The sequence below is a fragment of the Rhincodon typus genome, chromosome 38, assembly GCF_021869965.1.
Source record: "Rhincodon typus isolate 14 chromosome 38, sRhiTyp1.1, whole genome shotgun sequence".
NCBI lineage: Eukaryota > Metazoa > Chordata > Chondrichthyes > Orectolobiformes > Rhincodontidae > Rhincodon > Rhincodon typus.
This window is the reverse complement of record NC_063369.1, coordinates 12,884,923-12,899,764: the sequence shown is the minus strand read 5'-3', so window position 1 is coordinate 12,899,764 and position 14,842 is coordinate 12,884,923. Positions and strand designations below refer to the sequence as shown.

At 40.9% G+C, this 14,842-nt stretch overlaps 1 protein-coding gene across 2 annotated transcripts in view; it reads right to left on the bottom strand.

Moving 5' to 3' along the window:
* Positions 1-14,377, bottom strand: part of LOC109933318 (A-kinase anchor protein 8-like) — a 36,341-nt gene extending 21,964 nt beyond the window's left edge. Inside the window, exons 1-6 of one of the 2 annotated variants that reach the window (XM_020532301.2) lie at positions 14,294-14,377; positions 6,634-6,681; positions 4,489-4,696; positions 3,098-3,557; positions 2,069-2,180; positions 1,543-1,571 (exon numbers count right to left, since the gene is read on the bottom strand). In XM_020532301.2, the coding sequence (XP_020387890.1) occupies positions 1,543-1,571; positions 2,069-2,180; positions 3,098-3,557; positions 4,489-4,696; positions 6,634-6,681; positions 14,294-14,312 (876 nt within the window). In that variant the 5' untranslated portion in view covers positions 14,313-14,377. Of the gene's footprint in view, positions 1-1,542; positions 1,572-2,068; positions 2,181-3,097; positions 3,559-4,488; positions 4,697-6,633; positions 6,682-14,293 lie in introns of both variants that reach the window. The other variant, XM_048617945.1, reaches the window with a different exon arrangement.
* Positions 14,378-14,842: the final 465 nt, after the last annotated feature.

Here is a 14,842-nt window from a genome sequence, read left to right as displayed (position 1 = left end):
TACACCTTGTTATCTCCTTGTCTATTTATCCTATCCATGCCCCTCATGATTTTATAAACCTCTATAAGGTCATCCCTCAGCCTCTGACGCTCCAGGGAAAATAACCCCAACCTATTCAGCTTCTGCCTATAGCTCAAACTCTCCAACCCTGGCAACATCTTTGTAAATCTTTTCTGAACCCTTTCAAGTTCCACAACATCCTTCCTATAGCAGGGAGACGAGAACTGCACACAGTATTCCAAAAGTGGTCTAACCAATGTCCTGTACAGCTGCAACATGACCTCCCAACTCCTATAATCAATGCGATGACCAATAAATACAAGCATACCAAACACCTTCTTCACTATCCTATCTACCTGCGACTCCACTTTCAAGGAATTATGAACCTGCATGCCAAGATCTCTTTGTTCAGCAACACTCCCCAGGACCTTACCATTAAGTGTAAGAGTCCTGCCCTGATTTGCCTTTCCAAAATGCAGCACCTCACATTTATCTAAATTAAACTCCATCTGCCACTCCTTGGCCCAGTGGCCCATCTAATCAAGATCGTGTTGTACTCAGAGGTAACCTTCTTCGCTGTCTACTACACAGCCTATTTTTGTGTCATCTGCAAACATACCAACCTTACCTTCTATGTTCACATTTAAATCATTCATATAACTGACAAAAAGCAGTGGACCCAGCACCGATCCCTGTGGTACACTGCTGGTCACAGGCCTCCAGTTTGAAAAGCATCCCTCCACCACCACCTGTCTTCTATCTTTCAGCCAGTTCCGTATCCAAATAGCTAGTTCTCCCTCTATTCCGTGTGATCTAACCTTGCTAACCATGAGGAATCTTGTCAAATGTCTTACTGAAATCCACATAAGATCACGTCCAACACTGTGCCCTCATCAATCCTCTTTGTTACTTCTTCAAAAAACTCCATCATCTTTGTGAGACACGATTTCCCACGAACAAAGCCACATCAAATATGCCTAATCAATCCCTGCCGTTCCAAATACATGTAAATCCTTTCCCCCAGGATTTCCTCCATCAACTTGCCCACCACCGATGTCAGGTTTGCCAGTCTATAGTTCTTTTGCCTTCCTTGCATATAAAACTATTCACTTGAAAGGAATGATTGCAAGATGTCAAAGAGATTCCCAGTCTGTAGAGCACTACACATGTATCACCGTGGTAATCAAGGTAAATGCAACAAAACATTTTCTGATGTCCCATTCTCCTACCAGTAATACTATAGCAGACAAAGTACCCTAGAGTTAAATTGTTGGCCTTGACTACAAGCACTCATGTCACTGTAGTAGGGTTTGAGCTCGACCCCACAGAAAAAGCACGTGCTACCACTGAACCAGGTCAATACGTTAACAAAATTCAGACATCTTCTGGCTTCCCATCTCTACCTTTCTTACGAAAACATCCTTCCTGGCCAAATCAAAACAATTCCAATTTTGAGAAGCAAAACTGTACCAAATCCTAACCCATGCCCTAACCACTCAGGTACTTTCACAAGAAAGTCTTCAACAAAAAAGTTTTACTTACTGATTCAGCCCCATCATCTTCCTTGTCTTCTACAATAAAGAAACAAAAACAATTGCTTTTGAACAGTTACTGTGTAAGATTATTAAGAATAACAACATTAACTACTTTCTTTTGAATTGCTACAGAAGTCTTGTATAAATGATTTTGTGATAATATTGCTTTCACTGGATGAGATGCACAATTTCTAATTTGCATTGTCCCCCAATAAATATTTCAATTTTTCAGTCATTCTAAATAATGGATTAGAAGCAGAACCATTCGGCCTCCCTATATTTTAATATGAACAGGTCTTCCACGCTTTCTTCAAGTGATTTTTCTCTTCAGCATATTGCACATTGCAACCTAATGCGCAGCATGACAGAGGCCCATCTTGAGCCATCACTAACATAAAGGGCACTTCTGATCGCAACTCATTTGTTCAGCAACTCTATTCAATAGCTCAAACCTGGCCTCAACCTTGCATGCACTCATCTCATTTATAAACAGTACAAAACGTCCAAGTAAATAACATTGCAGTGTTCAGTACCAGCATCAGAATCTTCACCATCATCTGTTTTAGCTTGTTTGTTTTCAGGATCTTCAGTGCTACTTGTTGACTGTTTCCTCTTCCTACCTGGACCACCTATAACCTTCTTCCTCTGATATAAAGCAAAAACAATTGGCATTTGAATCACATTTCAAAAACTTAAAACATTTGTTTGACAAATTAAAGTTTGTTCTTGCCACAGAAGTTGGTCTTAGAATATCAGTTAATTATATTCAGATAATGATTCATTATAAATGGTCTGCGTGTAAAACCATACATTATAGCACATGAACTTTGAAATAAACAAAGTTAATAATCCCAAAGCAACTGTAAGTGCACAGAGGGTATCCCCGAACAATGCAATTTGATGTAAAAGCATACCATAGCCGATCTTCCTTCCTGGAATGGCTTTTTCTATGGCTTAGTACACATTTCATACCTTTTAATCACCCGACCAAGAAAGACCTCAAACATCCTAGTATGAGAGACTGGCTCTCCACTTAGATAGCAGTTTCAGTATTATGAATCAGTCTTGACAAAGTGCAATCCCTGCCCGAAGTGACACTCAAATCAATACCCAGTAATGCTTGTACCCTACCATCACACATCAACTTGGCTCACATGGACAAGCGTCGCAAGCTTCTGGAGGGAGGGGTGTGCGCATGAGTACAGGGAGAAAAGACAAGACATTCGAAGTCTTACATCAAGCCATAACATTCAAGTACTTCACACAAAGAGTTACCTTAAAAACAGTCCTACCTCACTACACTATCTTAAAGATCACTAACATGTCCGAAAACCTCATTCTTCCTAGGATTCTGAATAAGGCAGCTGGTTAAAAACGTGAATATTATGCTTAATGACAAGCGATTGAGCAAAGGAAACACCTCATTTCTGGATATTAAAAATGGGAGATGGACATTCCACTGCAAAGAGTTATCCTGTACCTTGGCCATTTTTGATCCTTCATTGATCATACCCACTGGCTACTGATTAAAATAAAGTGCATTGTTTAAAAAAGGTACTTACGCCTCTGTTTCGATTCTTGTCCCTCCTTCTCAGTCTGCCACCAAACGCTCTTGCCGAGCCCTGAGCTCGGAACAGGTCCATGGGGATAATGTTTGGGGAGAAGAGTGAAGGGAGGTTTCTGGTGGAGGAGGCAGCATTGAAGCCTCTGCCTCCCATTGGCTCATTCCAGTGTCCAGACATCCGCCTGGAACCTCCAGGCTGCATGTAGGGGTCATTCCAGTTTGCTCTCTTATTTGGAGCCCAGTCTCTAGACCAATTCTGACCCCGTTGACTACTATATGCTCTGTTGTGGTACTGATCTCTGCGAGTCCCGTAGGAGTTGTCGTAGTGGTCATAGTGACCTCCATAGGAATCGTTATAATTAGGTCCAGAATCACCGTAACCATAGCCGTAGCCAGATCTGTACGGATCATGGTCATTCATTGAAGACCTGGAGTCATAGGACTCATAAGGTGTAAACCTGAAAGAGTTGCAGAGCAAGCAAGGAATCTAATCAGTAGCTGGAAAGGACGATGGCAAAAGCCTGCCACTCACTGATAGCAGACTAAAAACTAAACAGGATATTTCAGGTAATCATGGTGTCTGAGGTTTTACTTCTACATCTGTAAACATGTCTAAATTACTAAATATAGCAGCAAAAGGTGGCTTACTGAAACCAAAAAGACAAATGCACGTGTAAGTAATGGGGTGACCAGCCTGCAATCGCTCAATATCCAACTTTCCTTCATAGAAATTGGAAAACAATTCATTTGGCCAACAGCAATCTTTGGAGACAAATGGTTCACGTCAACTGTCCAATGTTCTATTCTCCACCCCAACCCCCATCACAAATGTTCATTTGCTGGATGCCATCCTCAAAAACTTAACCTAATTGCTGGAAAGAAGGGAGATTTTACAAGATAATTACAGCATTCTATAATCTGCACATCATGAAGCATACATTTTACTGCAAACAGTAATTTGACACATCCATAGTTGGAATACCCCATATGATTAAACAAACAATTATGCCAACAATCCCAGTGGCTCAAATTAAGATTAATTCTTGCATCTGGCTAATCTGGCATAGAATACCACACAAAACATTAGCTATAATTTTGTTTTAAACAATGAATTGTTAGTTAAAGCCTTAAGCATTCAATCCATGCTTAATTGAGTTAATTTAAAGTTACTTCTAATTAAAAAAGGGTTAAAATAATGAATAAATCAGGGTTTCTCACCATAGTGTAGATAAGCGCGAATGTTGCTTTGGGGTTAGGCGAGGGTGGAGGGAGGAAAGAAGAAATGTGTGCCAGCCTATTTAAATTTGAAGTGTCACATCAGTCCCAAGTGCCAATTTCTTCATTTTATGTGTACAGCATTTTACCATTTAGTGACCTTCCAGAAGATACCTGTTGTGTTGGCCTGAAGAGCGACCTGGTGTATTATCACACTCTAACTGAGAGAGCATGTCCAGACGTTGGTTGATCTTAGCGATGATGGAATCTGTGTTAGTGTTTTTAGGAGCATCCCAAGCTTTATTGCCAGAGTTATAGCCATAATTTCCTGAATAATTTTCTGAATTATCTTGGTTGTAATTGTAATCATAGCCATCATACCCTAACAGAAACAAAACAAAAGATCAGACATTCAGATTAGGAAAAAAATTGAAATAAGTCAGAGGAACAGACTTTCAACCATAGACTGTACCACTATTCAATAAGATCATAGCTAATCTGTACTTAAAAACTTTATTTACCCAACAATTGATCATAGCCCTCAAAACGATCAACAATGGACTGATCCCTTTTGAAAATTAATGGTCCTAATATCTGCAGCTTTTAAGGGGAAAACAGTTCCAGATTTGCTTCCCAACTTTACTCCGAAATGGCCTAGATCTCATTTTAAGATTACGTTTTCATTACTTCCTCCGAATCCAGAATAAATGTCAGAGTCATAGAGCACAGAAACAGGCCCTTTGCTCCACCATATCTACGTCAACCAAAAAAGACCTAATTACACAAATTCCATTTACCTGCATTTGGGCCATAGTTTACTACTGCTGGCATTAAGTGTCCATCCAGATGCTGCCTGGGTGAAAAGTTTTTTTCCTCAGATCCCCTCGAAAGCATTCACTCCGCATCTTAAACTTATACCCTCTAGTCTTAGAGCTCTTCCACTTATCCTAACAAATTGCTTTGTCTTAAAGACCTTAAATACAACATTCTTCAAACATCTAATCTCACAGGTATTCAAGTTCATGTTATGCAATAAGCAATTTAACTTTGGCAAATTAGAATTAAAAAACCACAAAGGTCAATACACAATTACGAACAAAGTCTCATTGGTTAACTTTAAGTCACTGCTGACCTGACAGATGCATTTTTAGAAAAGGGATTTACAAGTCATCACATTCCCTTACGTAATTCCATTTTGGAGGACCACCTACATTTTTTCCATGCTTCTAACAGTGGCAAGTTTAAATGAAAATGCAAATTTATGAATGAAATGGATGGCAATGGATCTGGATGTGGGAATGCCATTCTCATTTCATTGCAGTATTTCTTGGTATGTCAATCACTAGAAGATTTTAAAATCTGACTAGCAATCTCACAAAATTAGTAGAAAAACAAATATGCCTTCCGCAACTTCTCACGAGAGCAACTTTGTCAAGTGCTGTATCAAAACTTGAGTATATCTGTGTGTTAGTTTTCTGTACCAAGATACTGTACATTGCTATACCTTTTAAGGATGGACAACTAACAAGTTTCAAAAGACCAGACAATTAAAGTGAACAGATAAGCAGATTTTATTATTTTTGCACACACGTACTTAACCCTGCCTAACGAACATGTTTTCTATCTCCAAATGTCATTTTAGCACATTAGATACAATGGAGTTATTTGCTAGGCCATTTCAGAGGGCAGTTAAGAATCAACCATTTGGAAGCCAAACCAGGTAAAGGTGGTAGATTACCTACCCTAAAGGACAGCAAGCCAAATAGCTTTTAATAATAATCCATAAATTTCCGTGTTACAGATTATTAGCATTTTATTTCAAATTTCATTAACTGAATTAAATGCCTATAGCTACCACTGTAGGATTTGAACCATTACTAGATTGTCAGTCCAGGTCCCAGAATTACTCATCTAGTAAATAATCAATAACATAGCTTACTATTCAATTTATGCCCAATATAACAAATTTGATCCTCGGCATTAACTGAATCCGAGACTTGCTTTCCTAATAAACCCATTATTCCTTACACAGTGAAAGTCCATTACATGTTTCAATAAACTGAACTCATAAAGCACAGGATTCCCATGAATACCAGGAGATATTAAGATGTTAATTTTGCTTGTTTAAAATAGGAGAAATCACACTTTTTCTTATGATGGTCCAGTTGTAACTGTTTCACTTTGTGCACTGCAATGTCCACATTATAATGGACCTGCACTGTACATGTTCAAATAATGCAAAATAGCAATTCCTGATTCTATTAGCCCACAATGTCTCCCCAATTCTGGGATTAAAGTGATAAAGTAAAAGCAAATCACCTTGACCATCGTCTCCTCCTGCGTTCCAAGCATCATCGTCTCCGTACTCTAAGGAAAACAGAATCAGACACCGATCGTCAACTCAATTGATACTTCAATCAATTTCACAGAAATACACTTCACTGGTTTGTTTGTAAGGAAGTAAAATCCAGAAGATTCTGGCATAATTTGTTATAATAGCAACGGTGAGGTAATTCAGCTCAACATAACTAACAAGTTAAGTCATGTACAATGAGCTACAATATGTACAATTCTTGCAGGTGACCCAAGGCTGACTTCTGTCAATATTCTAATCTCTTCTCCTGAAGGGACTGACATGCAACTTGCATAAATAATCATTGCTCATGCAAGCCAAATGAATTCTGACAGGTGATTTGAAGCTGAACAGATTATAATATTCACCATATTCATTGTATACATACAGATTTGACAGAGCACAAGTTGAAAACCTAATGGATTTCATCACCACCCTGCTGCCTCAATCCCCACTTTCCTAAACTATAAATTTTAGTGCCAACTGTAATGCAACTATTACCACTTGTCCAGTGCAAAGAATATACCTATTCAACCTGCCGAAATGTGTGCATTACCACTCCAGTGACAGACTGATGCATTAAACACTAAAGCAAAATAAATTCTGGAAGAAGATTTAAAAAGCAAACTCAATGCTCATACTCAATTGTTAACAGTCATTCAAACCAAGAAGTTGAAGACATCTTGTAGCTGCAGGACATATTGATACACAAATTATATAACACTAACTCACCTCAAAAGATAGGCATCAATTTAGCACGGAACTGTTTTAGGTTTTACGCAAAGACTGAGATGAGAAGAGAAGCCTTAACAATTAGAGATTACAGAATAAGCATGCAGTAAATCAAATTGACTGTAGAATGATATAAATGTGCAAGAATCAACTTGCACTGTGAATGTACTGGGGAAAAAAATGGAAGGCCATAACTGAGTTTATCGTAAGTAAATGTTTCTTAGTCCACTCATTAACCAATTCCAATCACATTCAACATTACAGCATCTTATATTACAATTAGACAAAATAGAAACAGATACATGGTTTCAATCTGAATAGCCCATATTTCTAGCACCTATACTTCCTATTATGTAAGGGAGTATATTATTTTATTATATCACCCACTTGTTTTAAAAAGAAAACAATTAGATGTTTCAATGCTACCTAATTTCAACTTGTGAACAATGCAGAATAATTACCCCAATGTGGAGACATTAAGGCATATGTTTGGCAACATCTTGTATATCTCAGCCAAGAATAAACTTGAGGATTTTGCCATAGGCAAATAGACAAATGATAGCACATTACACATTCCTATCCATGCAAAACTTGTAACAAAGTTAATCCAGTATAAATGAGGAATGTTGTAATTACATTGAAAGAATCAGAAAAAAGGTATCATACAGGATTACTTTATGAAATGTCTCAGGAGATATTATACAAGCAAGTACAGAATTAATGGCAGCATATCAGCTAAATGTTTCTCAAACATGCAACATGTAGAAAGAAAACAAAGGACTACAGTGCAAGATTCTACTAACTTTCTTTCATTATCTAGAAACGATAGTAAAAGAATTAGAAATGATCCATATGTTAGGACTTTCTTCATTCATAGGATACAGTCAATAAATGCTGGCAAAGCCAGTGAGGCCTATGTCTAGAAGGCGGTCGAGAGCTGCCTTCTTGAATATCCACTCTCTATTTGCTGCAGGTGGACCCACAATGCCATCATAAAGGAAATGCCAGAATTTTGACTCAAACACTGAAGGAACAGCAATAGATTTCCAAGCCACTCACTATTCTGACTTGGACAAGCACTTGCAGATGGTGGTGTTTCCACATATCTGTTGCCCTGGTCCTTCTCGATGGAAGTGGTTGCAGGTTTGATAGGTGCTGTCGAAAAAGACTTGGTGAATTTCTTCATTGCATCTTGTAGGTGGTACATACTGCTGCTACCGAATGTCAGTAATGTTGGAAGTGAATGTTTTTGTATGTGGTGCCAATCAAGCAGACTGCATGATCATGGATGGTGTTATGCTCAAGTGTTGTTGGCATCACACTCAACTAGGCTATTAGGGAGCATTAGGGAACTCCTTGTAGATGATGGATAGGCTTTGGAGTCAGGGAGCATCAACATCATTAATGACTTACTGCAAGATTCCTGACCTCGTTTTGTAGTCACCGTATTTATATCGCTCACCCAATTCAGTTTCTGGTCAATGGTAACCCCTTAAATGTTGATAGTGGGGAATTCAGTGATGAAAATTGTTAAGGGGTTATAGTTAGATTCTTTCTCATTGGAGGTTATTGCCTGGCATTTGGCTTAAATGCCACTTGTCAGTCCAAGCCTATATATTCTCTGGGTCTTACTGCATTTAGGTATGGACAGCTTCAGAATCGAAATGATTGTAAATGGTGTTAAACACTGCACAATCATTAGTGAATATCCCCACTTATAGCCACATGATGGAGGAAAGGTAATTGATGAAACTAATGAAGATGGTTGGGCCGAGGACAATACGCAGAGAAACTCCTGGAAATGGGCTGTGGAACTGAGATGACTGACCTCCAACAACTACAACCATCCTTCTTTGTGCCAGGTGGGACTCCAACTTAACTCCTTCCACCACCAATTTCCACTGACTCCAATTTTGCTTGGGCTTCTCAACGCCACACTGTTAAATGCAGCCTCGACATGAAACGCAGTTACACTCTCCTCACATCAGGAATCACCTCTTCTGTCCAACGCCGTAATGAGGTCGGGAGCTGAATCCAAAACAGGAATCAGTTCAAATACTGTTAAGCAAGTGGTGCTTGATAGCACGGATGATCACACAATCATGAGCGCGTAGAAGGATATTTGATCCAATCTTTTCCACATAACCCGGCACACCATTTCTATCCAAAAAATCCAGTGCCTCTTCAATGCCTCCACTGAACCTGCCTCCAGCACATTTCCAACAGTGCATTCCATTCCCTGACTACTCACCATGCGACAAGGTTGTTTTCTTTTCACTGGAACAGCTTGGCTATGGGTACAGAAAATTCTGGAAAGTCTTCAGTACTTGAATGCTGTCAGGGACCACAGACTTTGCAGTATCCAGTGACTCCCACCAAAACGTCAAGAGAACCAAATTGGTTAAAGATTGACATATGATCCTGGGGAACCTGGGGCAGGCAGAGATGGCTCATCCACTCAACACTTCTGCCTTATCTCTTGCGCTAATATGCTGGGCTCCCCAATCACTGAAGAGGAGGATGTCAGTAGAAGTTCCTTTGTCACTGAGCTGTTCAATTATACACCATCATTCATGACTAGATGCAACAGGACTGCACAGCTTATATCTGATCTGTTGGACGTGGAATCTCTTAAGTCTATCATTTGTTGCTAATGCTGTTTGACACACAGTTAGGACTATTTTGCAGCTTCACCAGGTTGAGCTCATTGTTAAGTATGCCTAGTGCAGCTCCTGGCATGCCATCCTGCACTCTTCAATGAACGAGGGTTGATCCTTTGACTTGATGGTGATTGTAGAGTGGGGATACATAGGTCCATGAGATTGCAAATTTTGTAGGTGTTCAATTCTGCTGCTGTTAGCCCACAGCACCTCATGGATGCCCAGTCTCAAGGTGCTGGGCGTGTTCAAAGTAAATCTGATTTAACATGGTTATTGTACCCACACAACACAACATAAGGTATCATCAAGGGTTGGACCAGGTCTCCACGAGGACTGTGTGGTGGTCACTTTTACCAAGACTGTTATGGACAGATGCATCTACCGGCAGACTGGCGAGAATGAGATCAAGTATGGTTTTTCTTGTTGGCTGATGACACTGATGCAATTCCTTCCTGATTGTAGACCACTGAGTCTACCTCTGCTGGGCTTATCCTACCAATAGGTGGTGTCTGAGATAGCGTCTGTAAGGTACAATTCTGAGAATATGAACGTCAGATTGCTACTTGACGGGTCTGAAACAGTTCTCCCAATTCTGGCCCTGGCCCATAGACATTAGTAAGGAGGACTTCACAGTGTCAAAAGAGTTGTGTTTGCCATTGTCATTTCCAGTGCTGAAGTCCAGGTGGCCCATTCGATTTCATTTGTTTTGAGACTTTGTAGAGATGATTGCAACTGAGCAGCTTGTTAGGCCATTTCAGAGGGTAGTTAGGGGCTGGCCACATTGTCTCGTCTAGAATTACACATAGGTAAGATCAGGCAAAGACAACATTCCTCTTTAAAGGATGTTAGTGAACCAAATAGCTTTGTCCAACAATAGACATTATAGACTCAATTCCAAACTTATTGATTCTGCCATGGTGGGAAATTACCCAGAACAAGGCTTGGGTAACACTGTCCATCACCTCCCCCTCAGTATAGCCAGTGCTATGAAGCAAGTTAATACTCAATGTTATACTAAACAGAATATAACTACATGAAGATATAATCTAAAACTTTGAGCATCTACCACATCTTAAGTGCTCAGTGCCAAATTATCCAAAAGTAGCCAACCTGAAGGAAAATGTGACCAGAGACTTAAAAAGTTGTTCTAAATTTGCTGTACGTTCTAGGCCTGGATAACTACTGTTGTAAGATGACTGGATACAGAAGTAGCTGATAATATGCCTCCCAATAACTGGGATGCACCTGTGACAAATATTAAATTACAAATTACATGTGCACCATATTGCCTAGCACAAGATTTGCCTCCTGTTCTGAACAGAAACAGTAACCAAATGCACTAATCTAGTCCTCTGTTTTCGTTCCCCTAGGAAACAGAGACAGTATGTTCCTGTTAGGGAGAAGGGCAAGGCCAGCAGGTGTAGGGAATAGTGAATGACTAGAGAAACTGAGGTTTTGGTCAAGAAAAAGGAGGAAGCATATGCCAGGTACAGACAACAGAGAGCGACTGAATTCCCAGAAGAGTATAATTAAGAGGGAGATCAGGGGCTCAAAAAGGGGGCATGAGTTGACTTCAGCAATAGGGCTAGGGAGAATTCAAAGGGATTCTACAAATACATCAAGGACAAAAGGCCAACTAGGGACAGAATAGGGCCCTTTAAAGATCAACAAGGTAGCCTATACACAGAACCACAGGAGATAGGAGTGATACTAAACGAGCATTTTGCATCATTGTTTATTTGGAGAAGGATTACAGAAGATATAGAACATGGGAAAATAAATAGCGACATATTGAAAAATATCCATAATACAGAGGAGGTGGTGCTAGACTGCTTAAAATGCATAAAGGTGGCTAAATCCCCCGGACCTGATCAGGTGTACCCTAGAAATCTATGGGAAAGCTAGGGAAGTATTGCTGGACCCCTTGTTGAGATATCTGTATCATCGATAGCCACAGAGGAGGTACTGGAGGATGGCCAACATGGCGATAAGGAAAAGCCAGGTAACTACAGACCAATGAGATTGACGGTGGTGGTGAGCAAATTGTTGGAGGAACAGGATTTACATGTATTTAGAAAAGCAAGCACTGATCAGAGACAGACAATTTGGCTTTATGTGTGGAAAATCATGTCTCAATAACTTGATTGTGTGATCTACATGAACTTCAATGAAGGTGTTTGACAAGGTTCCTCATGGTACACTGGTTAGAAAGGTCAGATCACATGAAATACAGGGAGAACTAGCCATCTGGATACAGAACTGATTTGAAGGTACAAAACAGAGGGTGTGATGGAGGGCTGCTTTTTAGACAGGAGGCCTGTGACCAATGGTGTGCCATAACGATCGGTGCTGGGTACACTGCCTTTGAGTTACAGGCTTTGAGCTATAGGGAGAGGCTGAATTCGTTGGTGCTATTTTCCTCAGAGCATCAATGGAAGGGGGATGACCTTATAAGGTCATGGGGGGCATTGTGAGGGTGAACAGACAATGTCTTTTCCCCAGGGTGGGGTGGGGGAAGTCCAAAACTAGAAGGCACAAGTTTAAGGTGAAAGGGGAAAGATTTCAAAAGAACCTCAGAGGCAACATTTTCACATGGAGGATGTTGTGTGCACAGAATGAGCTGCAGACAAAGTGGTGGAGGCTAGTACAATTGCAACATTTAAAAGGCATCTGGATTGGTACATGAATAGGAAGGGTTTAGAGGGATACAGGCCAAATGCTGGCAAATGGGACTAGATTTATTCAGGATATCTGGTCGCATGGATAACTGAAGGGTCTGTTTCCATGTTGTATACCTCTATGACTGTATGAGTGAACGCAAGTGAAATCAAGCCCTCATGTTGGCAAACATAGTGTGACAACAGACATTAGTACCAGGCACTCCGAAATGCTATTCTTAAATTCATTCCCAAGGCAGATCTTAAAATAATCCTAACCTAGAAAATCCCATCCAATTTTGTATTCACCAAAGCAACTCCATTGAGATTGTTGCACAAGTTTCATTTTTATTACAGTTCATTACAACAGGAAGCAATCACCAGGTTTTTGCAGACAACATATCCAGGTGAACAAAAGCAGGCTGAAAGACATTCTATATCAAGCAAATCGAGCAAGTATCTAATCTCTATACCCAAAATCTGTCTCTGCTCAAAAACAAGGTCTTAACAGAGATCTAGAAAAGTAGATGATAAATGGCAAGAATTAGTAAGCAATTACTACAACAATATTGCAGTAATTTGGCAGCAACATTCCTACTTATAACTCTTACAGTACAGCTACCTAAGCAGCAAAACTGGGGAGCACTATCAAAGAATAATGGAAAGGCGGGGGGAAGGGTGGGGGTGGGGGAGGGGGAGAGAGGGGAAACGACGGAGGTGGGAAGGAGAGGGAGAAGAGAGGGCAAGGGTGCAAGGGGGTGACGGGGGAGTTACATCACGCCGAGTTGGAGTGTTCGGTTTGTGGCGCGTGCGTGCGCGCGCGAGTGCGAGCTCTGGGGCGCGCTTGGAGTAGGAGGTGGCGACGGCCATTTTGTAGCGATCGAAGGAATCGGGCAAAAGGGCATCGGAGCAAGAGGGGTGGGTGAAAAAAAAAGGATCCTCACCATGCACCACACTCCCGCCAGAAATCAACGCACAGTATTTAATGAAACTCAATTTAGACGGAAAAGAAAAATTAGGAACCGATGGGAAAACATCCAAGCTTTAAAACCGCCACGGAATAGCGATAGCAAACCACGCGTGCGAAAACGTGCGTCACAATTTTTATTTGGCTGAACACAGATTTGTCTTATTTCTAAAAAAAAAGCTCCCCCAGTAATTCCTCTACCCTCCAAAAATATCCCGGGTAGGAGAAAAAACGATCGAACCGCGTCTGTAAAAACAATTCGACATCTCTGTCGGAGGGAGCCAAGGCTGTTCGGCGGATGACTGACATCGTCGCCAGCCAATGGCAGGGATCTCCAGGAGTGGCTGGACCAATTAGCGAAACCGGGATGGGACGGACCACCGTGGCAATGCTGCGGTTTTACTAATGGCGCAAAAAAAAGAGGTAGAAGCAAACACCTAATAATAGGGGCGCCAACGGAGGAAATCGGGCTTTCTATGGTAATGGGGTTGTTGAAGGAGGGGAGAATAGAAAAAGAAGGAATTTGTCGATTTTCACCAAGGACGAAAATGCTGATGGGGCAGGTGGAGTCGCGAGTGCTAAGGAAAGGGAAAGCCCGACTGTAACCCACCTCCGTAGCGACCGTCCATTGTGGTCCGGCTTCAGAAAGAAAACGGTCGGGCCCTCGGCGACGTCAAAAGCGTCGAGTCACGTGGGGTTGTCGCGTCGCGGGGTGTACATCACGTGGGAGGCGCCGCACGACTACCTCATTATGTCTGGCCGCTGCTCACATGCGTGTTACTTTTTACCTTAGTGCTTCATTATTGGCGGAGCAGTGGGTTGGTGCTCCTGTTTCAGTAGGTGTAGGATCTGGTGTCAAACCTCCCATTTTCCCTTGGACATTTCCTTTCTTTCATCGACTCTTGTCCTAAATCAAGCGTACCTGGGTTCAAGGCTAACCTATTCCAGAAATGTGTAAAATGTTAATGAAGAAAATATCTAAATCTAAGAACTCTTTCTCTTTCTCAGAAGTTTGGTTGTTTTTGGAACTCAATACTGCAGAGTGTTGTTCTTTTCGGTTGAGAGATCTCAATAAATTATTTATCAATAGAGAAATCAACGCTTATGCAGGAAAATGTACAGATCAGCCATAATTCTACTGAATGGCAGGGACCAGGTT